The sequence below is a fragment of the Meleagris gallopavo genome, chromosome 3 (genome assembly GCF_905368555.1).
Source record: "Meleagris gallopavo chromosome 3, MGAL_WU_HG_1.1, whole genome shotgun sequence".
In the NCBI taxonomy this organism is placed as follows: domain Eukaryota; kingdom Metazoa; phylum Chordata; class Aves; order Galliformes; family Phasianidae; genus Meleagris; species Meleagris gallopavo.
The window spans coordinates 75531417-75555915 of record NC_139406.1 but is presented as its reverse complement, the minus strand read 5'-3'; the positions used below and the strand labels follow the sequence as shown (position 1 = coordinate 75555915).

The 24499-nt window shown below is 34.5% G+C and overlaps 1 protein-coding gene across 3 annotated transcripts in view; it reads right to left on the bottom strand.

The window, feature by feature from the left end:
- The window catches only part of ZFPM2 (zinc finger protein, FOG family member 2), a 305941-nt gene that overhangs the window by 277164 nt on the left and 4278 nt on the right, over positions 1-24499 (bottom strand). Inside the window, exon 1 of one of the 3 annotated variants that reach the window (XM_010709238.3) lies at positions 10374-10799. The exons of 1 other annotated variant lie outside the window; for it this stretch is intronic. Coding sequence is in view for 1 of the 2 variants with exons in the window: in XM_085221560.1 (XP_085077686.1) it covers positions 4945-4972 (28 nt within the window). In the remaining variant the exon portion in view is untranslated. Of the gene's footprint in view, positions 1-4944; positions 5008-10373; positions 10800-24499 lie in introns of those variants that run through there. One more of the 3 variants, XM_085221560.1, reaches the window with a different exon arrangement.

The window sequence follows — 24499 nt, the reverse complement described above, 5'->3', positions numbered from 1 at the left end:
CCTGCCCACTGAAGTAACTGGGGCCACTGTAAACGAACAGTTGATTAGATCTCAAACTTCAGAAAAGTATTGGAACTTTTGTTTTATATGCAAGTTTTTTGTTTGTTTCTACAGCGTGCATTCTGCCATCAATTTAAAAGTATAATTAATGTGTAATTTCTTCCACTGCCTGATTTTGCTTAAATAGGACAGATTTAAAATCTAGAAGTAGATTTCTCTGCTTAAAATCAACACAGATGTTGAGGAAATATCTGGGAGAAACAGATACATCTTCTGTCCTTAAGAACTGGCCACATACTCATTCCATTATATGCACATGGATGTTTAGGCATCATACATGGCACTTTTTTTCGCTTAAAATGTAACGTTAAATCAGCAAAGGAACCTCATCATTTCTTCATTAACTGTAAAGTCATGCAGATAACTTTGCTAACATGTAAGTATCATGGCAAACATACTTGGTTTCATCTTTGCATTATTTCATATTTTAATGGCACTGGGAAATTAGTAAGAGAAACAGGAGGAAAATACTATTAACATCCACAGAGCTGCTCAGCTGCTTTGCTTTCCTTTACCACAACTTCACACGATGGAGGAGAGGGCAAGATTAATGCTCAGAATACGGATATCATTTTAAAGCTATTCAAATACGGAGAAGCTAAATGATCATACCTCAGCTGTACACGCCTATTGCAACTCATGTTTCTCTTACCAAATAAACCGGGTTTAAAACAGAGCAGACTGCAGTTTTGATAACATCTGCTACAACAAATAACAAAAAAAAAAAAAAAAAAAAAAAAAAAGTGTGAAGTCTGATGAATGTTTAAACAGAACATTTTTTATGGATCAGCTAAATCTTTTCTGCTTTTTAATTAAAAGTAAAGAAAATGGAACTTAATTATCCTGTAAAGATTAGCTTGTGGGCATCTTCCTGTAAATTACTTCTAATTGAAAGCAAATTGTCAAGTGACATTCAAAGTACTGTCCTTTAAAACACAGCTGTTCCATTGCTGATTTCAGTACATTACACTGCTTCCTTGTTACAGTAAGGCATATTTGAATATTTAAACAATTTGACTGGTTTTGTATGGATTTCCATTTCATGTATCTTGATCACATTCCCTCCTCCAAAAATTATAAGAAATATTAGCTACTTTATTGAATCAATTAATTTTTCTTCGCCTTTCATTCTGAAGTTTATCAACCACTGATGATTACACAGCATGGGCAACCAACCAGTGCCAGCTGGTAGCCTGCTACCTAGCCTGCCAGGAGCCAATTTAATAGCAAAAGCACTGTAAATATTGGGGGGGGGGGGGAAGAAAAAAAAAAAATCCAGCAGTCTTACAGTATCAACTACAAACTGAAAATTTTCTCTATATCTTACATTTTAAACTTTACCTCTTTCAATTTTTATAAATTTTTGAGAAAACATTTGATATTTTCATAGTAGATCATTACAGATTCTTACAGATCAAGATAAAACCATAAAACACTAATATGAGTCTATCAAAATGATCAAATATATTTAATAAACCACTTAAATGTAGCTTATCATTTCAGCTGGATCTGCAACCTCAATCCAAAAATCTGTTACTGTCTTTTATTAAATCTTCCTTGAGACTGCAAGATTTCATTTGGAAGGATTAGATTTCAGCCTTCTCCTTGCACATGTGCTTATCTTCTCCACACACACACACACACACACACACACACACACACACACAAATAATAATAATAATTTTATCCTACAACTATAAACAAAGCCATGAAGAAACAGAAGTGAAATTCACATTTCTTTAAAAACTATAATAACGTTTGGCATTTCTAGTGTGATCCTCCCACCTCTACAAACTTTATTCCCTCCTTCTGAGTTTACACACTTTTCTGTAGAAGATAGATTATAAAAACTTTGACATGAAAAACTGTCATGGTTTTATGATTTTTGGTTATCAGTATTCCACATCATAACATCATGTAATGCACTGGGGGTTTGACTGCTGATGCTCAAGTTCCGGGTGCCTGTCCGAAGGAGAAGAAGAGCTACATTTCCCCAGGGGGCTTTGCGGTCAGCAAGGAGATATAACTCCCGGCAAGGTCACCTGATGTTCTCTTCTTTGCCTGCGCTGCTTCACTTGCGCTTCTCTGCCTGCACTTCTCTGGACTGCACTTCTCATCTCAGCGTTGTGGTGAGACCGATCCACCTTCAATTTCACACTCTCTCTCTCTCTCCTTATATTCTGCTAATACCATATTTAGTAAATTAGTTTGTTTCACCTCAGATTGTTGCCGCTGTTTTCAATTATTTCGGGGTCCCCTATTTTCCTTTTCTGGGGGCGCGGATCCGCGGATCCCTCCGCCCTTCTAGTCACGGAACCAAGCCGAACCAGCCCGTAAACTGTTGACAAAAACATACTGCTTTTTTACAGGACTGGGCTGAAAACCATGTCTACACTGGAAGAGAAGTGGCTTAAAGTGCTTTGGACACTTCCATTTTAGACAGCAACAAGTATGACTTGCATATTAAAGCTGTGATACAGGACCAGTTTTTCCAATAAAACGCGGGTCTTCAGTCCCCAAATGTAGGGGAGGATGAGCCAGAAGGGACTTCTCAAGGTATTAAGTTGTTCTCATCAGAAGCAGCTGCAAAGGCAGCTTACTCATTTAGTAGTGAAATGGTGGTACCACTGGGAATCTATCACCATGTCCTTGCGAACTGCTCTTCTCTTTTCTTCAGAATATCTTGTGGCTGTCAGCCAAATTAAGAATTGTGTGTGCTTCAAATTACGCACACCAGAAAGGTATGCACTGGTTTGCCAGATTAGAAAGGTGTATATTAACATACACAATATCAACACTGTATTTGGGGAAACTTTAGTAAAGCTGTAAATATTAATCAAAAATTGACAGTAAGAAAACATGAGAAGTGCAATTTTAATTAGATGCTTAATTTTAGTTTCTTTAGCTCTCTGTCAAGGTCATTGTGTATCTGAGCAACTCAGTTGTTAAAAAAAAAAAAAAAAGGTAAAAAACCACATCGACTAATCTGTGTTGTATCTTGGCTTACACACTCCTCAGATATAAAGTGGTGGATTTCTTTCCTCCACATCATAAGCAGAAATTATATAGGAAGGGAAGACATCTTGCATTGCATTCTAAAGGTAATGAGATAAGCGGTTACTCACATTTATTTTGGAAATAAAGTAACAGGAAGATTATATTATATCCTGCAATAAACTAACTTAAGCTCCTGAAACATAACATCTATTCCATTACTAAAAGTAGTGGTTTTCAATCACATCTGCAGATTATACTGGAAGACAAACCTACAGGACCAGATGTTGGTGTCAGTCAAAAGAATGAAGACAGTGTCCTCACATTGCAGCAGTCACCTAGCACTGAGGAACCACTGAAGATTCCTGTTCATTGAGGTTATATCTCAAAATCTAAGACACAGAAAAGTAGACCAGCAGTGGTTATTTGCAATGTTTCCTAGATCTTAATCAAAAAATAATTAATAATTCTAGTAGCCCATTAATAATATCAGTGAAATGAAAAGACTAGGAGAGCTAGGTTTTTTGTTTCGTTTTTTGCTTGTTTGTTTGCTTTTCCCAACAGTGTAAAAAGTAAGGCTCTTTTCTGCTTCTGAGGCCTTGAAAGCAATACATATAATATCAGGATATAGCTCAGCAGTCTCATCAATACTTTCTGTGGTCTATTCTCACTTTAATATTTCCTTTTTTTTTTTCCCATTTTCAATGTAATAATCAAACCAGCACACCCAGTGCAGTGCAGTGACAGCACAGATAGGGGGAAGCAGAACCTGAACTTTCTGTCCACTGCAAATAATCTTCTTTTTAGGTGTTTTAATTTAAAAATATCTCATTGGCTTCTGAAGTAATATTCTGCATAATCCTTTGGCAAGACATCTAGAAATTACTTTTGTTCTGTCATCTATCATAAAAAGAAGACAGGAGACTAATAATGCATGTTAAAGGAACAGAGGACCTTGTAAGTTCAAAGACAGGTCCTCTAAGAGCCCTATCATAAGTGATATTAAAGCAAAACCTAAGACTAAAACAAAAAATGCAAATAAACAAAATCCACAAATACTAATGGGCATGTCACTAAACAACAAGCTAATCTTGGTCGATAAGGAGATTTAAGCATAAACAAAGCAAACAAACAAAACACACACCAATCAATCAAACATGGGGGACCATTAATAGGAGATTCTCAGAACATGTACAACCACTGGTCAAAAGTAGTAAAAGATGCTTGATTAGCTGAATTAATTCTGGAAATCCTTGAGGAGCTTCCTTTAAAATAAATAAATAAAATACAATTAACATGGAACTCAAATTTCATTTATTTGTGATAGGACAGACATGCCATACCATTACTATTTAAACTTTCCCTAAGGGATGCTCCATCGTTTTTCCCTCACGGAAAAAATAATTATTTTAGAAGATTTTAAGCAAAATTCAAATTTTAGGCTACAGACTCATAAGAGAGCTCATTTACATGTAAATCACGTGCACTAGCAAAAATTAATTTACTTGTTGTTTTGCCATTATAAACACCGCCAACAGTAAATCACACAATGCAGTCAAATGTACAGTTTTGTGGTGCTTGCATTCAGTTCAAGAGTAAGGAACAGCTCAATCTCAAACATCTAGTACTGACTCTTCCTTCTCATTGATGATTACAAATTTATGGTCCTTCTCTTTTCACGAGAAATTCTTTAGTATCTATAAAATATGAATAATTCTAGGACTATTATTACAGTCGTTATCATTCTTATGCATTACTTGAATTACAATGCTATTTTAGGAACATTAGCAGACTTAAAAAATCATAATTTTTAATTATTTTACTTTCAGTATATAGAAACTGGGAATCTCTTTGCCAGTAGCATTATTTCCAGGATAGCATGCCACTTACCAAGGAAAAGTGGACTGCCAATAGACATGAATAGGTGGCCACCAGCTGGAAAACAGCAAATTCTGCATGCCAAATTCCAAATTCTGTTATATGAGATACAACAGATTCTGTCATACAGTTCTCCTATCGAATAGTTCTCTATTTTAGATAAAGAAATGACTGAGACCTTTAAAAGAAGGTTTTAAACATTTTCCACTGTTCCTCCTATCCAGACATCTAAAACAACCAAAACATACACATCGCAAGCAGAAAGAAAGTAGGGCTTTCAAAATTCAAAGTCGGTTAATTTTCTATGAAATCTACAAGTGCTTTAGTTTTCATAAACATAAGCTAGGGAAATTAAAAAAAAAAAAAAACCTTAGGTTTTTTTTGGTCCTTATTCTGCCTACACCTAAGCATGCATAACATTATGGAACACACTCTTTTCTTTAAAATTACACCATCTAAATACCTGTATCACATAGAAAATAATTCCTATGCCTCTCATAAGCATTTTCACATACAATTTTGTACCTGTAAAAAGATTAGGGCATGCCTATCACAACCTGGTATCTCCCATAAGATATCAGTGGTAACACAATTATTCAAGATTCTCTAGCAGCATAACAAGAAGAAGAAAGACAAAAAAAAAAAAAAAAAAAAAAAAAAAACACATACCCCCCCACTTCTTCACTCTATCTCAGAGTTTCATAGTTTCTTCAGTAGACCATCTGGAATCCTCCTACTATTAGTGGACTACTATGTGCGTGCATAAGCACACACAATTTGAGACGCATTAATTTCTGATTTTGATAAACAGGAGATAAAACTGCTGGTACACAAGGATAAACACTTACTCTGTATCCAAGAGGAAATAATGAGAAGATGCTTCCTTTTGTGGCATCATGCACATGTATAATTTAAATATTGAACAACATTTCGAAGTTCAGTAGAATTATTAAATACAATCCAGTTTTACATATGCACAAACCTGTAAAAAAAATTTTAAGCTAAAACAGATTTGAGTCTTGCTACATTGTTTGAAACAAAGTACATTTAAAATATGCACGGAAAACTAGTTATTTTTCATCTGACTTAATCCAAAAGGTGGATGCAGGTAAAATATAAATTTATTATTATTATAATCAAAGGGAAGTCATGTAAAACACTAGCAGCTATAGTGTCTCATTACTGGCTGCATCTTAATATTTCCATCCTTACCAGGTGCCCGACAGAATTTAACAAAATGGTACAAAATTCATTAATTTTCTTGGAAAGTTAACTTCTTTGCTTCAGAAGAAAACAAAAGCCCTAAATTAAATTATTCAGAGATTAAAAACATATAGCTATCAAGTTAAAAAAAAAGTATATATATATATTTTCTTCCCACACATACAAGAAAAACCCCACCATGATCCATAATCTCAGGACTGTCTCTGTTAAAAGTGAGTGTAATTTTAAGATAGCGTTAAACAAGAACTTCACCTGGGTGGATCGAGATTATCCAAATTATAGATTACCTTATACAGTTTTATATTGTACAGAATCCTGCAATATGCCCTTAGATGAGATTCGTACCACTCAACTTCTCACAGACATTTTCGTGTCAGCTCCCACACTGTAAAGAGTTTTCCGCATCAATCTTCCAGTGTTAAAAGGCAGAGTAAGTTGTATGCCAAACTATAGGTTAATTCTCAGATTTTAGGTGGAGCCAGAATAAGGACTGGAATATCTTCCATATGGACTGCGGGGGGTTTGATTCAAATTTTCACCAATTGCTAAAGAGAGAATATTTGTTTTCACTGTTCCGACATTGATCAGATCTTTTATTTACAGTCAAAACTTAAAATTAGAAATTTAGATCAGAATGCTCCAGTTTCCGATTCTAAATACAAAAATGTAATTCATTGTGCACTTAGTGGACATTTGAGAACATTAAGAAAAATTTTTAAAAATCATTAAAAAATACAACAAACAAGAATTCACATTCCCACCTTCTTCTTGAGCTATAATGGCTACAAGGAGTTTGTGTTGTCATAATACGGTTATTATAGACAAATGTCTACCTCATTCTCATCTCCGGCCTGCCTTAAGAACCATTATGTTGTTGTTGTTGTTTCAAAAATCCCAGTTTTTGCACGATTCAGCTCTCAAACTGGAGTAAAACTGTGGAGCTATGTGAAGAAACAGATGCACAGAGCAATCAAAGAGCCACGAGGGAATCCCTTCTGCCCTCTTGGAAGAAAGGTTTACATTCATGGACAGAATTCTTAAGTGCTCCTTCCAGCAATGTAGCATCGCTCACTGCTTTGTAGAATCTCAAAGCAGAAGAATAACACGTGATATCATTCACACAGAAATGCTGTGTGTGTATAAACAAAATGTAACAATTGCAGAATATTTTATTCCAATTTATGCTCATTGTAAACTCTGAATTTTAAGGACTCAATATGGCTTTTCACTATTGCTTTTCACTAGTGGACACTTTCTTCAAAAACTACATTCTTTTAATAACTTTGACCTGCAATGGGAAGAAATAAATTCCTTTTAGAAAATTTAGGCAAAGAGAATGATGATAAAGATTGCATTGTTCATGTGTTTTTTTCCTTTATTAAAAATCTTATAAAAAAATTTTATGATAATAACTGTTTTTAAAATAATTTAAAATAATTTCTATTTTCTCCTCTAGCAAAAGAGATAGTGAAATTTATCTACGTTCCTACAAAGCATGTCAAATAGCAATCTAAATAAATTCCCATTATTTAAACAGATAATTTATCGTAAACATCTAATCTTTTCCAAAGTAATCAGATAAAATGGCACATAACTGACCTCCTGAAAGGTCTGAGTTCTACTAAACTTTCTCTCTGTTCAGAAGCACAGTGATTGACAGTTTAAGTAGGAAATCTGATAAGACAGAAATATAGCTAAATAATTACACAAATGTTCAGTAACTACAAATCAGTATACAGTAACAGTCAGTACCTTAAAAGAATGAAATAAGTGCTTGTAGCAGAAGAATCACCTTTGGAAAGAACAAAAATCAAAGGATAACTTGCATTCAGCAATCCAGAATGCTTGTTTTGGGTTCCAGATATTAAAAAAAAAAAAAAAAAAAAAAAAAAAAAAGACAACAACAGAAATGAGAAAAAAAAACAACAAAAAAGAAAATAACAATAAAAAAAGCATACACACTTCAGAGTTCAACACTGATCTGACTACAAGTCTGATTTTTGGGCGCCTGTTTGCAGATGCGGTAGAGTTATCAATCCGAACAGACACACAATCCGGGTCCAATGTCACTTCTCCTCATTATGTTAATAGTTAATACATGCAAATGAAAACACTCTAGCAATTTGATTTCTTTGAAGATAGTTTGCATATTGTCTTAGCCATAATGACTGTACACTTCTCTCAGCCTCGATTTATGCAAGGGTAGTTTAGTTCATTTTTATCAGCTCAAGTTCATTTTGGCTGCTACTGGAATGTATGTGTGTGTTTCTTTTTTACCTTTCACCTAATTACCATTCAGGTACCATAAGCAGAATTTTCATGCTATTGGTGTTTTTCTTAATTAAGAAACAAATGAATTCTCCCTAGCAAAAAAGATGGAACAACAGAATAAGATGCCAGAGGCTGATGTTCTGCTTCTTAATTGAAGCTGCTTCATTGTTAGGTGTCTGTTATGAGGGGGCAGAAGTGTCACGAGTTTATTGTGAATAGTATAAAAAAAATAAAAGCATAAATGGAACTTTTAAAATTACAAATGAATACAGAAATATTAGCATTACAGGCATAGCTCAACTAAAATGTTCTCCCTTCCTCTGAGAGAGTAAGTTCTTTAAGTATAAATTATTCTTCACATCTGGAAAGCCCCAGGTTCTAATCCCAGCCCAGAGTGAATCCTTTCTTTTTCCTTTGTCTATTATCTGCACCCTGCTTGTGTGCTCATGTTGTTCAATTACAGAGGTACCTGAATTTACTAGTGAGATGAATTTTGTCTCTTTTCCTTCATCCTTTCAGCAAAATAAGTCTCTCTCGCTTTCACTCTCCCTCTTTCACAACCTTCCCAATCTCGTTCTTAAGTCGTGCTTTCTGCAAGCGTTAGGTTTTCCCATGCAATCAAGTATTACCACCACTAGCAGTTTTAAGAAATTCCTGGCAGTATGCTAGTCAGGACAATATTTCCCCCTGCAATTTACCATGAAACCTAGAACTAAGGATCAAGGCCTCTTAGAAGTTCTTGTAACACAGACCATATATTAAGGGTGACAGCCCCTACTCTGCACGTGTCACAGGACAAAAATGGGCACTGTACACAGAAGCTGAGAAATTATTTGGCCTTAGAGTTTGGAACTGTAGCACAGGGCTAAACATCACCCTTAATCTCAACAGTTTAAAAACAATGACTACCACCGACATGTCGTTTGTAATGAACACGTATTAATCGTGTAAAAACTGGAAAGCAAACATCTGACAAAGACATCTGTAAAGTTGAGATTAAATCCTACCACTCCTTGTGGACACAATCTCTATCTGTTTCCATAGGAATTTTAAGTATGTAAGAAATACAAGATCAATACATCCTCCCACCAGAAGAAATTAACTCACTTTTCCATTCAGACATTTTCCCATTATCTAAAAGGGGAATGCCAGGAAAAGGATGAAAACCAAAAATATTTTTAGAACAGCATTAATCATAGATCCATTTGATATAATCCACACTAGACCTAGAGGAAGCACTACATATTGTCCTAAAGAAACACAGATGAGACCATTCTGAACAGAAACTGACCTTCTATAGAAAATCTCTCTGCATTTTCTCCAGTTGTTTTTTTTTTTTCCCCCCCCACGGGTTTGAACAAACAATACGTTAAATTTACTTTCTGTTTAATCAGTGCTCTCACGCAGTTGGTTTCACCAGTAAGAATACTAAATTTATGTATCTGTTGATGTAAAGGTATGTGTCATATGGCAATGGTACACGTATTTTGAAATGGAAACTATGGAAATGTGCAAGAAGGACTTTTTTCCTCCCACTTCCTTCCTTCGAACATTTGCTGGAGGTTGTTTTTTTTTTTTTTCTCTCAGCCAGAGAAAGCCAGATCCAACACATACAGCAATTTAACAGTGTGCTGCTTCTATTTATAAATCTTTGCTTTTTTCCATGAAAAAATACTGCACTTTTTGAATAATTTCATCTTAAAACATAAGATGCCAAACATGAATAAATCTTTTTTTTTTCATTTTTTCTACTAATTTTCACATCTGCAATTCCTTAAGCTTAACTGTTATTTCTTGTTTTACACCATTTTCACTGAGAAGACAATCAAGGCAAATGTCAGCAGTTTTAATTTCATGCGAAGCTGTAAGAACTGCTCAGACACACACACACAAAAAACCACCTCTGCACGTAGTCCCCACACAGTAAACAAGCCTTAGCTCCTCACCAACAAGACTCCCTCTTTCTGCATCTCTGCTGCAGTCTCAACTTCATTTTTCCTCTCAATCTCTCTCTGACCTCCTCACATGGTGTCCCTGCCAAATTCTTGGCATTGGAAGTGAGGGGGAAGAGGCCATACCATAAGCGTGTTGATAATGAGGAGATAGAAATAGAAAACCAGCTGGATTGTCCTAATAAAGTATGTCTGGGATTCAGAGACACAACAACTCCTTGTTCAGGTCACCGTTCAGCATTTTAACCCTTTGCATTCAACTTGACCTTTCACTGATCTCCACTAAATTATTAAATTAACATTTAATAGTAAATTGTACTTGAAAAATTCACTTTGATTTCACAGAAACCTATGACCTGCTTCTGTCTATCTGTACTTCAATTATGTTATTTTCACTAGAGACACGTAAGTCCATCCAGGAAGATTTTTTGTTCAGGGAAACAATCATTTTTCTATTTTTCTGTTATCTTAAAAATGCCAATTCTATCAAATTTGATCATTGTTCTTTTGCTGAAGTGTGTCTGGGGTAACTTTGAGGCTACTTAAGGGTTTTCCAAATGTTTAATGCAATAACTTATTGTTTCTCTTTACATAAATAATTAATCACTGGAAATTAAACAGGCGCTAACATACACAAAATAAATAAGCAACAACAACAACTGCAAAAACTTTAATTTACCTACATCTGTAACCCCTTAGTACTAAGAAATCCCCATTTAAGCTGATTTGATTAAGCCTTCTGTGGTGCTTTGGTGTTATACATTGACAAGACCTTCATTTATAGTAAAGAGCAAAATCAAGAAGGAAAAAAAGCCTTTTGTTTGGTTGGTTGGTTTGCTTCTTAGTCATACTTTAAGTCTTCTTCACAGATTACCAAGCAAAAATGTCGTAGATCCTTAAAACCAAACAGTATACACAACACCTTCTGTTATTACGCTTATTTGCTCTTACCATTCATTCTCTGGTGACTGACCACCCAAAAGAAAGTAGAGAAACCAATGAAGGACAGCTCTCGATCTCTTGAAAATCATGGCAATAATTTCAGCCTTTTTGTCTCAGTTATCTCACGATATGTTTATAGTTCCTCATTTATAAAATAAATATTTTGAAATTATGTATAGGGATTTTTAATCAGAGGTCAGAATTATCCATATGCTATGAGATTGCGGTATTCTGTCTGATGTTATTTAAAAAAAAAAAATTTAATGGTTAAGATACAGTGGATTTTCTGCAGGGGGACTCTTTTTAATTCAAAAATACATTCCTAAGAAAAGGCAACTAATATCCAACCTGCATATAATAAAAAAATTTAGATTTCTACTACTTACATTAATATAACAGGTGTTAATAAAACTATGGTATCAATTGTAAGAAAATTATTCCCTCTAAGACAATGCATATGAAGTCATATCAAAACTTGTACTTCCAGTCCCTCAGTCTCATCCAGTTTAACAAGATTCCATTTTTATTTACAGATCATTTAAACAACTGCTTCAAAGGGAAAGCGTTATGACCAGCAAACAGTGCCTTCTACAAATCACCAATTTACTCAAATGATGATCACTTCTTCCCATCCTCCTACTGCATAAAGAATGTATAAGGTTTAGCCTAATTATTCCAGATAGTAAATACAAGAATGGCCACGTGGCACTTCTTTTACACAGTTTCTGTTCATTCAATGAACTGGTCTTTGGAGTCCCATTAGTTGCATGTGCACAGCTCTGAGGTCTATAGACTTATATGCAGTTACGAGTTATAAGACCTAGAAATCGCTTTTTTGGACTTGGATTTTCTATATCAAAATTATGTGAACAAGGCAATAGGCTCTGTCTTCCTTTTTTATTGTGTTCTTACAACTAGTAAAATTTACTGGAGATAGGAGCAACATCAAATGCAGTTCAAAAATTGCACTGAACAGATAGATCAGGTCTAAAGGCCCTAGGTCCTGTTCCAGGTTCTACCAGTTATTTCCAGTCTCAAGATTAAAGTTTTGCCAAAGAACTAGATAATGACATTGATCTCTTCAAATAGGAAAACTACAAGGAAGCAAACTATGATTACTTATCAAAAAATAAGGGAATGGAAGAGATGTATGGGTAAGGATCACACTAAAATATAATGAAGCAAATGTACAGAATTCCACCTAGTGATTACGCTATATTACTGAGAATACATACGAAGAATGAATTCTCCATCACCTCTCCGTTAGTAATAATCCTAAGTATATACATACTATTAACTATTACACGCAGGTTAGAATACGCATAACATTTTGCCATTTCACAAACCTACAATTTGGATGAGCAGTGCATTACTGACATGAAACACCAACTGGAATTGAAACATTCAATCCATGTAGTTCACTAAGACAGTATTATTTTATACAAAACACAATACATTTAACACACTTTTCTGAAATTCCTCTAGCAAGATGCCTCATACTTAATTAGAGACTAAAATACAGACAAAAGCCTGCAACTTTTCTTAACACTTCACACACAACTGCAATACCATAATTCAGTTACCAAAATATATTTGAATGTAAAAGCTATTCAACTAGCAGTAGTTACGGTTTCCAGATTTTCACTGCTTCTGTATATAGCTAAGTTGTGTTCAATGCTCTTCTTTCCCAAAAGAATAAAGAATAGGAAAAATAAAATAAAATTTAAAAAAAAAAACCACCCATGAACAACGAAAGAAGGGTATTACAATTAATAAATAAATTGGATTGTCTTCAATTATGATATGTAACAGAGAACTATAGAAAGCTAGCAGTTAAGCAACATTAAAGATACACGACCTTTAAGGTGCAAAAAACCTCACTAGATTTGGCACCGACATTTTTAGAAATAGAATTTGAAAGGACAATTTGTCTGGACATAATAGTCTTCTTAAATATAATAGGCATCTTAAATATCACTCAAGTTAAAACATCTGCTGTCTATGAAAGATGAACTGTTTTTGGCACAGCGCATCAAAATTTCAAAACTTATGATAAAAATCTATAGAAGATAAACTTTGTATGATTTTGCCTGTAATAGTATAGCCTTAAATCTACAACACAGAACCTATTTTCAAGACAAACTCTGACATCATTATTAGCAGCTTAATAAAATAGACACAGCATATTCTTCAAGTTCAGAGTTTCCACTGTAGAGCTTCCTTTTTATGATTTTGCTATAAAGCAAGATTTTAATCTGAAATCAAGTGTTTATTTATGCAGGTCTTTTGGAAAACAGAAAGGAAAATCTGGTAAGAGCTATACTTGGCTATTTTAAACAGGTATTATAGTCCGAGGGATATAATACATATATACATTTGCATACATGTATAAAATTTTCAGTAAAAGGAGACTGAAGTTGTAGATAAACAACAGCAACAGGAATGAAAGAACCTGGATGCTACTCCTTATTGTAGAACTTTGGGTTTACTACCAACTAATTCCAAGAAGAGCTGTAGGAGCTGAAAATCTCTTAAAATTGGGTATCGATATCAAAGCAAAAAAATAGTAAAAAAAAATAAAGTTTTAAATCACATGGAGCACAGTAGGAAACTTAAAACTCATTTTCCTATCATTTTCCACACTTTGCTTGTTTCCAAGGCTCTATTTCAGATATAAAATAAGAAATGACTTAATTAAGTAACTTAAATAACTAAAATAACTTACAGAAAGAACTATGTCAAAACTTCCAACTACTGTATTATGAATAACGTATTTACCTGTAGCATGTTTTTGGCTTAAAAGTAGGTGTATTTTATACTATTGCTAGTATAAATCATGTTGCATGCCTCATTTTATACACTGACAATTCCTTACTAGTTCTCACACATATAGAGATACATGAACACAAATGTTTATTTAAATGCATATAGTTTAAATGCATTCTTAAGAAGAAAATGTTAGAAATAATTCTGGAATTCAGCTAGTAGACAAAACACTTCCACACAGAACTGCAGGGGTTGGAAGGGACCTCAAGAGATCATTCAGTCCAACTCCCCTGCTAAAGCAGGTCACACTGTTAGGCATCCAGACGGTTCTTGAGTAACTCCATAGAAAGAGACTCCATAGTGTCTCTGGACAACCTGTTCCAGTGCTCCATCACCCTTACTGTAAAGAAGTTCTGTCACATGTATGTACAGAACCTCCTATGTTCAAGTTTAAGGTCATCACTCCTCGTCTTATTGCTGTGATGAGCCTGGCCTCATCAGTTTGCTTCCCACCTCACTTCAGATATTTATAAACATTTATCAAATCCCCAGTCAGTCTTCTCTTCCCTAGGCTGAACAGACCCAGGTTACTCAGATTTTCCTCATATGGGAGGTGCTCCAGGCCCTTCATCATCTTTGTCGCCCTCTGCTGGACTCCTAGGAAATCCCTGTCTTTTTTGAACTGGGGAGCCTGGAACTGAACACAATATTCTAAATGTGGACTCACCAGGGCAGAGTAGAGGAGGAGGATCACACTAACCTTCTTGGCCACAAGTTCACACTGCTGGTTCGTGTTCAACCAACACCCAGGTCCTTCTCATCAGAGCTCCTACCCAGCAGGTCATCAACTAACCTGCACTGATGTATGCAATTAATTCTCCCCAGGTGCAAGACTTGTTTAAAAAAAAAATCCTATTTAATTTGTGACAATTTAATTTTAGATAATTGTTTCCGACATGACACAATATAAAAATAGTTATTCAAATAGTTTATTGTAAAACTTTTTTGAACTGCCATTGAAGAACTCTGTATGTTTGTTTTTCACAGTGAAGCTTCTAAAACGGTGCCAAATACCATGTGCATCTTGGTACTTTTAGTAACAGGAACATCTGTCTACAGGGAAATGGATAAAGCAATTGCACAGCACTTTAATATCATTTTCTTACAATAAATCAATATTTTATTAATAAATGTGGTTAAACATTACAGATTTATGTGGTTTTTTTCTACCCTTAAAATAAAATCCAGATCATAAATTAGCACTTCATAAGTTGTATTCTGTAAGAATTTGGGACTAGATTAGCATAACACTGTGCCTGGTTAAAAATCAGTTACAAGCCAAAACTTAAATTATTTTGATGGCTCCATCATACGAATCCATATTCTCAAAATATTTTTCTGAATGATAAAGTGTGTTGTCATGTTCAAAGGCAGTACAGCAGTGCAAATCGGAGATGATCTTTCTCTTAAACTGGTGCTGCCTAGTGTAATGTGTACTATGCCACTAATGATTTGACTTGAAACAGTTTAAGCACAACAGAAGTAACTCTCAAAGTATTTTTGTCTTGTTTATTTTCTAATACCTGACAACAGTGAAAAACAAATTTAGTTGGTGGCATAAGAATTCAGTAACTGAATTTCACCTCCTTTCCTGACAGTAAAAATTCAGAACCAATAGTAAAAGAACATGAAAATGAATGTCAAACTAATAACACCAGTCAAAACATCCCCGAAGTACACTTCTACTTGAATGAGATTTCCTAAGCTGCAGAACTAACCATAAAATTACACAGCCAATCTGGTCTAAATAGGTGATTTTTACTCTCCATTTATGAGAATTGATTATTTTGATTATTTTGGATACATGACTTCCACAACCCACCCTCTTCCACCCCTATTTGATTCACCCACTCTGATTTTCTTCAACATATAAGTACACTGGTCACAGTTGTATACACTAGACGTCTAAAACTTCCAAACAAGAGAGGAAGAGTAAAGCAGACGACACTCTCTCATCAGGCATGAGTATCATATTTGAAACAAGTAAATCTCTCTCCAGTTTTACAGTGTATGAGGGCTGCACTAAAAGTAATACCCACAACATCAGTTGCCACTGTTGGCAGATATGGCAGAAGAGGTTGAACCTTCCCCACCAGTTTGTTGCCAACAAAATGGTGTCTGACATAGAAGCGCACATGGAGCAAAGGTGTGCCACTGAGATCCTCTGTGCAGAAAAAACAGCACCTACTATCATTCATTGATGCTTGCTGAATGTTTCTGGAAACCAAACAGTGGATGTGAGCACAGGGAGGTGGTAGGTGGTTTCAGCAATGGTGTCAGTGACACTGAGTCACCTCCACTGGAGCAGATTTTGGCAAGTGCAGCACACAGGCTCTAATTCATCACAGGCAAAAATGCCAAGCTAATGGTGGTGACTTGGTGGAAAAATAATGTTTGGTAGCTGGAAATTTGCTCTATCAAATAGTTCTATTGTTCTCTGTATCTTTTGGAGGCATTTTTTTCAGACATAATAAGACTTATTTATACAAGCACTACTTATTCTCTTATGCAACATCTTTGTAAAAGTAACATACCTGAAAATCTGAACCATCTGCAAATAAATATGAAATTCATATTTCAGACCACATGTAATAACACTGAGTGTCCAGCTTAATTATATATAAAAGCCCACAAAAGCTCTATCAAAGTGATGCAGTGTGATATTAATAAAAATTGAAGAAGTTCTTAGACACTTCTACAGCCTTGTTTAAAATCTGCATGCATATCTACTATTTTAAAGTCTGTGTTTTAAAATGCACCTTTAATATAGACCTCAAAAGAGGTGTATAAAATATAAGGGATAAAACTGTTTCTCTTGTATAAGACCTTTTATTATTATGTATTAAATGAAACAGGTTTTCAGAGATTAGACAGTAAGAAAACAACCTTTCTTGAAGTATAACTAATCACTGTTCAAACAACCACCAGTTCACCTACACTGATCAGTTATTACTGGTAGCACTCCAGGTTATACTACAGGTTCTTTCATATTGCATTCCAGTTATACTATCAGCAATACAGCACCTTGCAGAATTCATCTTACTGATATTAAGCCAGCAGCATTAGCTGAGACCTGACTGTCCTTTGGAGATCTGACCCTTAAAACTCAGAGAAAAACGATACATTATAAAGGATTTCTAGAGGGTACCCAACTGACCAAAAATCTAAATTCAAATCCGAGCTGTCCAAATTCCAATTCTGTGGCAGTTGTACACATTTTCACGGCTTACATTGAAAATCTTTTTCATTTGAAAGCCATTATGTCTTGATTTTCATTTACGCATTTTTCTTCCCCCTTCTGTGGCCATTACATAGAGAGTGCTAATTGTAATTGTGCTCTGAAAAACAAACAAAATACAAACTAAAACCCAGCTGTTCATGCTATCGTCTCAGATTGATAAATAATCTCCAATTAACAAAAATACTTCACATAAATTAATTTTAAAAGTAAGTATACCATGTTAATTGCTCTTAATCTAGCAAAAACACATACTTCTCTATGTGAAGTACAGTATTCAATACTTACATTCTTACTGCAATAATGACTTACAGAATAGCAACAAATATTTCACAAACAAATTAATTTGTTCACCATGCTTCATTATAATCTGTCAGCAGGAAACACAAAACATTTCTTCCAGCTGCAGTGAAATATTTACAAGTAAAAACCATTTTCTTTTTTTAAATCAGAGTTTATGATATATAATCATTATTCATTAAATGACAAGGCTTTAAGCAAATATCAACAAATATTTCATTTCTGTAATTCACTTGTCCAGCAAGCATATTCCCTCTGCTTTCACTGCTTTCTCTCACAGCATACAGCCTTATTTTTGTATTAATACTGACCAGATTACTTGGCCTTTCAATGGACCATGAAAAGTTAAGTCTTGTAGCTGAAGAAAAGCATAATCCAGTACCCCACCTTGTGGGAACCTAGCACTGCCTGACACTACACAGAAACCGACCTTTTTGTCCTTCAGACTTGCCTACCAGGCCCCATCTTCTATCGCAAAAGCCAAATCATCTGATCCCAAACTAACTGTCAACTGCTTGTGATGGTGGGGAAGCCAGACATCAATCAATCAGTTTTTATCAGAGCCACTCTTCGTTTTTCTGTTGTGCTCATCTTATCATCTGACCCAGTTGTAGCCCTGACTTCAGAAGCTTAAGTAACTTGATGACAAAATATGCGTCTGTTTGTCCAAGATGCACATTGTTAAGGAGCGCACTTGTATTTTTAGCAACTAGCTAATAATTTTTTTCCAGATAAACTGTCAAATATTTGAGATTTTTCTCATTTCTTAAATTTTGCAGTGTTCACTGAAATATCATGCATTTTTTGAATGACTAGCAAACATTTTTTTAAAGTAGAAATCTATACATGCATTTGCATCAAGAATTGATCAATTTCTTGGAAAATGAAGTTATTTGCAAACCAAGGGCCTCTCAGAGGTACTCCATCGTATTAATATACGCATCATATTCATTACTCAGTTCCACTCTATGATTGTTCACATGAACACTTCATGCATTATAAGCACCCAAAACACCAGAAACTCAATGGCTACAGTCACAATTTTTTTTCTTCTGCGTTCTACAAAGCGACAACATTTTGTCTATGTCCCTTCTGAAACAGCTGAAGTGCAATTAGCAGATACTATATAAATCCCAGTCTGACTGAAAGCTTTCAAAACTGATTTGATACTGCTTTCAAGAAAGCTGGAGTCCTTGCCATGCACATTTATTAACTGAAGATCGTAACCTTGGAAGGTGGGAAGGAGTTACGGCAATTCTTTTTTCAAAACTATTCAACCTTTCATACTTTTGTCATCGTCTTCATTGGTTCCAAACTGCGTTGCAGTTCAATTCACAAAGCCGCATAAAATATATTAGGAAAGTCCTTGCTGTACTTCTTCACAACTTTTCAGAGAAAAGATCTTTATAGCCATCTAACATTAAGCCTGAATGTGAAAGTGAGAAGTGAATACAAGATACAGAATATACACATAATTTCAAATTAGATTTCACAATTCCTTTGCAATTTTTTTCTGGATATCTTATAAACGCTAATCTTTCTACTTGATAACAGAAGCATAACAAGTATTAAATAGCAGTTCTAATGATGATCCCCATTACAGGAGTAAATCACAGTACTTCCTTTGAGGCTTGTGCTGCAACTACAGAAGTAAAAATAATATCAGCCTCTACAGAATTTCTTCTCGGCCTAAATGAACACCTCCATATATCATCTGAAAAAGTATTTTCAAGATTATTCCATTTCAGCAGAGAAAATCTTCACAATAGATACACAAAAAGACATCTCTCACCATATTTGGGTCTATGAGGAATTTCCTGTTTTACAGTATAATTCATTCTGTTCTCATTAAAAATCACTTTTCAATAATAACTGCAAGTGTGTTTAAAAAGTAATTACATTTTTCTGTACCACAAAAACATATAGACTTTTACTTTTCATAGATAATATGAGAAGGAGCAAGCCTAGGAAGGGGGGGAGCCTCAACCCTGGAATTCCTTTAAACACGATGAAAATAATTAAATATAAACTTGGCTCCTCTTTTACGCTACATTCTGATTTTATATACAAACTCTCATATACCATTTGTGGATGTATGTATTTTTAAACCCTTATCCCACAATTATTTTCACATTTGTTGAAAGTTTGTTGTTTTTTTTTTTTAATTTATTTTTAAGAACAGTGTGTGAATCTTAAGTTTAAAAATATATTATTATACCATCCAGTAAAGGATTAGATGAAAAACCCGCTAACATGAAAAATGTTGTGATATTTTACTGCAGTCGGTATTAATACTCTATTCATTAGAAAAGTGTACAGATTCAAGAAAATTTTTTACTGTACTCTGCTACACTGAATCTAAGGTAAAAAGACCGAGTACAGTAAAACCAGTGTGTGACACACAGTTATACCAGCTAATCTCAGTCTGAAAGCTTCAAATCTTGTCGTTTGGAAGAGTAAAGCAACATCACTCTAACTCATCTATGTGAGTGCAAAGAGTAAGTTATGAGAAGAGCTTATGCAAAGATGTCTGAGTAATTCACTAACCACTAAAGTAGTGTTATTTTCAGAAGGTTATTAGTACCTTCTCTCTATTTTATGAGCCTACTGTAATTGAACTAACCTTTATTGTAAAAGTTCTACAAAAACTAGGTGGTAGTACTTAAGAGTGAGAGCATTATTTACACTTTTTTTACACACTTGCAGTTAAAAATTGGCATGAATAAAAAGATCAAATAGATAATACCAAATTAGTTCCTTAAAGGTTTCTGAGGACGCCACCTCCTAAACGTGTTTTGAAATCCTAGCTAATTCTTCAAAACAAATTACTAGCATTTGCAAAGGGTAACAATCTTACATAACACTTTTCTTCAACACAGGAAATACGGGACAAGAGAGAAATAAGAAGGTAGATGGAAAATCACCAGGATAAAATTTATTCAACATCTGTAACAGGAAGACAGAAACATTTTTTGCTTATCGTGTTTTTAAATTATACAAACTCTATTTCACAGATGTGATTACATAGACAATATTAGAAGCTATTAAAACATAACTTAAGGCTGTACATCTTTATATCAAACTAAATCCCTTTTCCTTTTCTAAAGAAGAAAAATCTACTGTGACAACCACCCGCATCTGTTACCAACTCATGATGGCATTACCCTTTCAAAGCATTAGATGAAACTGAATAATCAATGAGAAATGTCAATACCGAGAACTGATTCCTTCTACAGAACAAGCTTTATGCATGCGTTTGGGTTTTGTTTGGCTGCTTCTCTGTATTTTCTGCAAGAACTCCTCTTCAATACTGCAAATGTGCTGAACTGCACTTATACCATTTGCATTCCCCGAAACAATACTTTACCTGCATCACTGCATAAGAAAGACAGATTTTTTTTGTTATTTCACATTTGAGGAATAAAAAGGAAAAAAGAAAAAAAAGAAATCCTATTCAGCCAATATCTAGCAGGCAAGTATATTGATACTCTTAATCTTTGTCTCAAATACAGCATGTCCTTAGGAGCTATCAAACAAATCAATGTACGTATACAACATTTACAAACAACTGGGTAAAAAGAGTGCATTTGCTTCCCAAAGCAAAACTTGTAATCATTGTCTTCCAAGCCCTCAGATCAAGATTCAACCATGCTATAGCTATATACGTACTGAGAAGTCTTGGATGCATTGTCTACTAACAGACTACTAACTCTTAGCAGGCACTTAAGAATATAGATGGATACTATAACACGATAATACAGCATTATTTATATTTTATTGTCACAAGCTTAGGAGATGATTGCATCAGCTTACAAGACTAAAAAATAATTAACCAGACTGTTGCATACATATTTTCCACGATGTCTGACAGGCATTAGTTCAAGAGTGAATAGAACACTGATGCTATTTCATTTGATTTTCCACATACTTGTTTGAGAAGTCTTTTAAGGGAGAATGCATAATACAATATGTAGAATGTGAGTTGGTAGAAGGAATGTGCTTCTGAGCTAGTTCTACACTTAATGCTATTTAAGTGGAAGAAATCCCAACCATACATTGCACGGGAGAAAAAATATTACTGCAAAAATACTGTAGAATTTCCATACTTTCACTTTATAACCTGTTTATCCAATGCCCAAATTACTAAGCTTTAAGTAATCCTGACTTCAAAATTCTCCTCTACCGTTGTGTCATCTCAAAAAGACAAGCTGACAGTAATGGTAATGACGCCCTCTCAGACAAGCCTGTGGGCATTAATATTTAAATCTTACCTATCGCTTGTGATTGGAATTCAGCTTCTATTCACAAACAAAAACTAAATCAATGTTCTTAGAGTTCAAACTAGATCCCTAAACAGTTTGCCACTCTCCATGCACAGATAAGATAAACTTTCTTTGACCCAAGAGATGAAGTTGCCATGACGATCAGAGAGTCCACTTTCTATATTGATATTTTGCTGATGTAACAACAAATAGAACCAGATCCTAGGGCTGATAATGGTGATTAATTAATACTAATATTGATCCCTACAAGCAAGAGACAAGGCTATTAACTTGAAGCCTGAAAAGTCAATTGTTACCTGTGGCAGAGATACTAGCAGCTGATTTTGAAACATAATAAACAAATGTGCTATATCTTTATGCTAATACCTTTTAAAGTGCTATATCCCTTTCTCAAGCACAGTAGTTTCACAATCCACGTCTATTATTTTAATTAAAAACTTTTCATCTGCATAAAAATAAGAGAAATAAAGTTCAAAATCCATAATAGAAGTTAGGCAAAATGCTACAGACTGGCGCCTTTAACACGGGTTGCTTAAAAGCACTCTTAAAGAACGCAGTGCAAAAAACCTTACAAAAGACTACTAATGATGCAGGATTTGATTTTGATTAAACATCATAAATGAACATTTATCAAGTAGGAAGCCTATCTGATCCCTCATTCAAATGGAGAAAAATAACAAAAAAAAAACAAAAAAAAACAGGTGAAAGTCTCAGTGTGAAGATTACATCCTTAAAGGCAAAACTGTACAAATCAAAGAACTTCTTAATTTACAGGCTGTATTTATACTGACAGCAGTTACATCTTTGTGCGAGACTGACAGCCCAGGATCTAAATTTGAGAAGTAGATACTGTTAAAATATCTCTTCAGCAACCTCTCAGATTCTTTCTTTTCCCTCTTTAGGAACACATCATGAAAGTCAGGTAAATCTTAAGTACATTTAAAAAAAAAAAAAAAACCTCCCTTTATCTTGAAAAAAAAAAAAAAAAAAAATCCTGCCCATCTAACTTGCTCTGGTCATACATTACCAACCAAAGCAGAACAATTTTCTTCTGACTTAAGAAACCGTATTTTTGCTCAGAGGTCTGATTTTCCTGGTACACAATATGACTTCACAGCAAGTTTCATTATTTGTAAACTACTCCTGCAGTACTGATGAAATATATATTTTATGTTTCATGGAAATAACTGGCACCGCTGATGGCTAACTTGGTTTCTTCCTCACTCTATTGCACTGAGCACTGTACGAATCTTTGTGTTAGCTACTATACAGGTTACAAAAATATGAACTAGTGTATACCAAAAAACCTAAGAGATTCAATTGCACTATTTTACATCTGATCAGATTGTCTAAATATATATATTTCCATTAATACATGACTGTAAATGTAAGTGCAATTTTAACATGTGATATTAATATCTTGCAACATAATGATAAATTGCCTGCAAACAATTAGTACTCACTCTCAGAAAAGTAAAAATCATCATTCATGATTCATACTCAAGAGGTACAGGCAGCTGCTTACCTTGTGCTCTGCTTTGATTAAACTGAAAGCATTGTAAGTGCCTTCAATACACTACAGTGTAATTGAAAGGAGAGTGCAAAGTGAAACTCTGTCAGAGAATAAATAAAAATGTTTTATTTATTTTCAAAAGGTAAAGTTACAAAATACTTTATTCCCTACCCTACTTTTGCAATGAGACGTTACAGCTACTCTTCTGTTGTATTTTAGGAGAGGCAAAAAGCAAAAAATTCTTACCCCTCGATTCTGTTTCTAAGCCAAACACCCATACTCAAGCCTACCGGAGCTCAGTGACAGTGCATCAGTGTGTGCGTACTAATGCCTCTATTAAACTTACTGAACTCCACAGAATGATCTACGAGTCTCTTCTCTACGCATTTCCAATCACTTAAAACAAAACAAATATTTTTTGTGTCTTTACATATGGATTCCATTCTTGAAAAAAACAAAAATGAGCAAATGCAGTTACACACAATCATAGGAAATGTCTTCATATTTTCTTTTTTTCTGCAATTAATAGCAACTGCAAGACTTCTCTAAGCAGTGAATTTTATTTTGCAGTACTGTATCGCTGATACAATAATGTAGATTTTTTAATTGCAGAAGAGTAGTCATTATGGGCTGTAATGCACAAAAAAATCAAGATGACATCCAGGAGTGAACTTTGCTAATATATCTCTTGTTAGGCAGGAGCACAAAAAAAAAAAAAAAAGTCATAAAGGAAAAGAGCTTAAGATAAATATTTTCAGATGACTTTATTTTAAAGGCAACAAGTAGAAGGACTGTCTTCCCTGAACAATAAACATATATTTGCTTTTGAAAAGACAAGCTTATTTTTATGTTTGGCACGCAAAAAAAACCACAGGGTTTTCGTGAACTGGAATTTTACAAAAGAAAGCATTGTATTAAACTGTTTCAATACTTATGAAAACCACTGACAGTGTAAGAATGGAAAGTGGCTATCTTGACTACATACTTAAAATTTATTGTACTGTCGGAAGAAAACTGA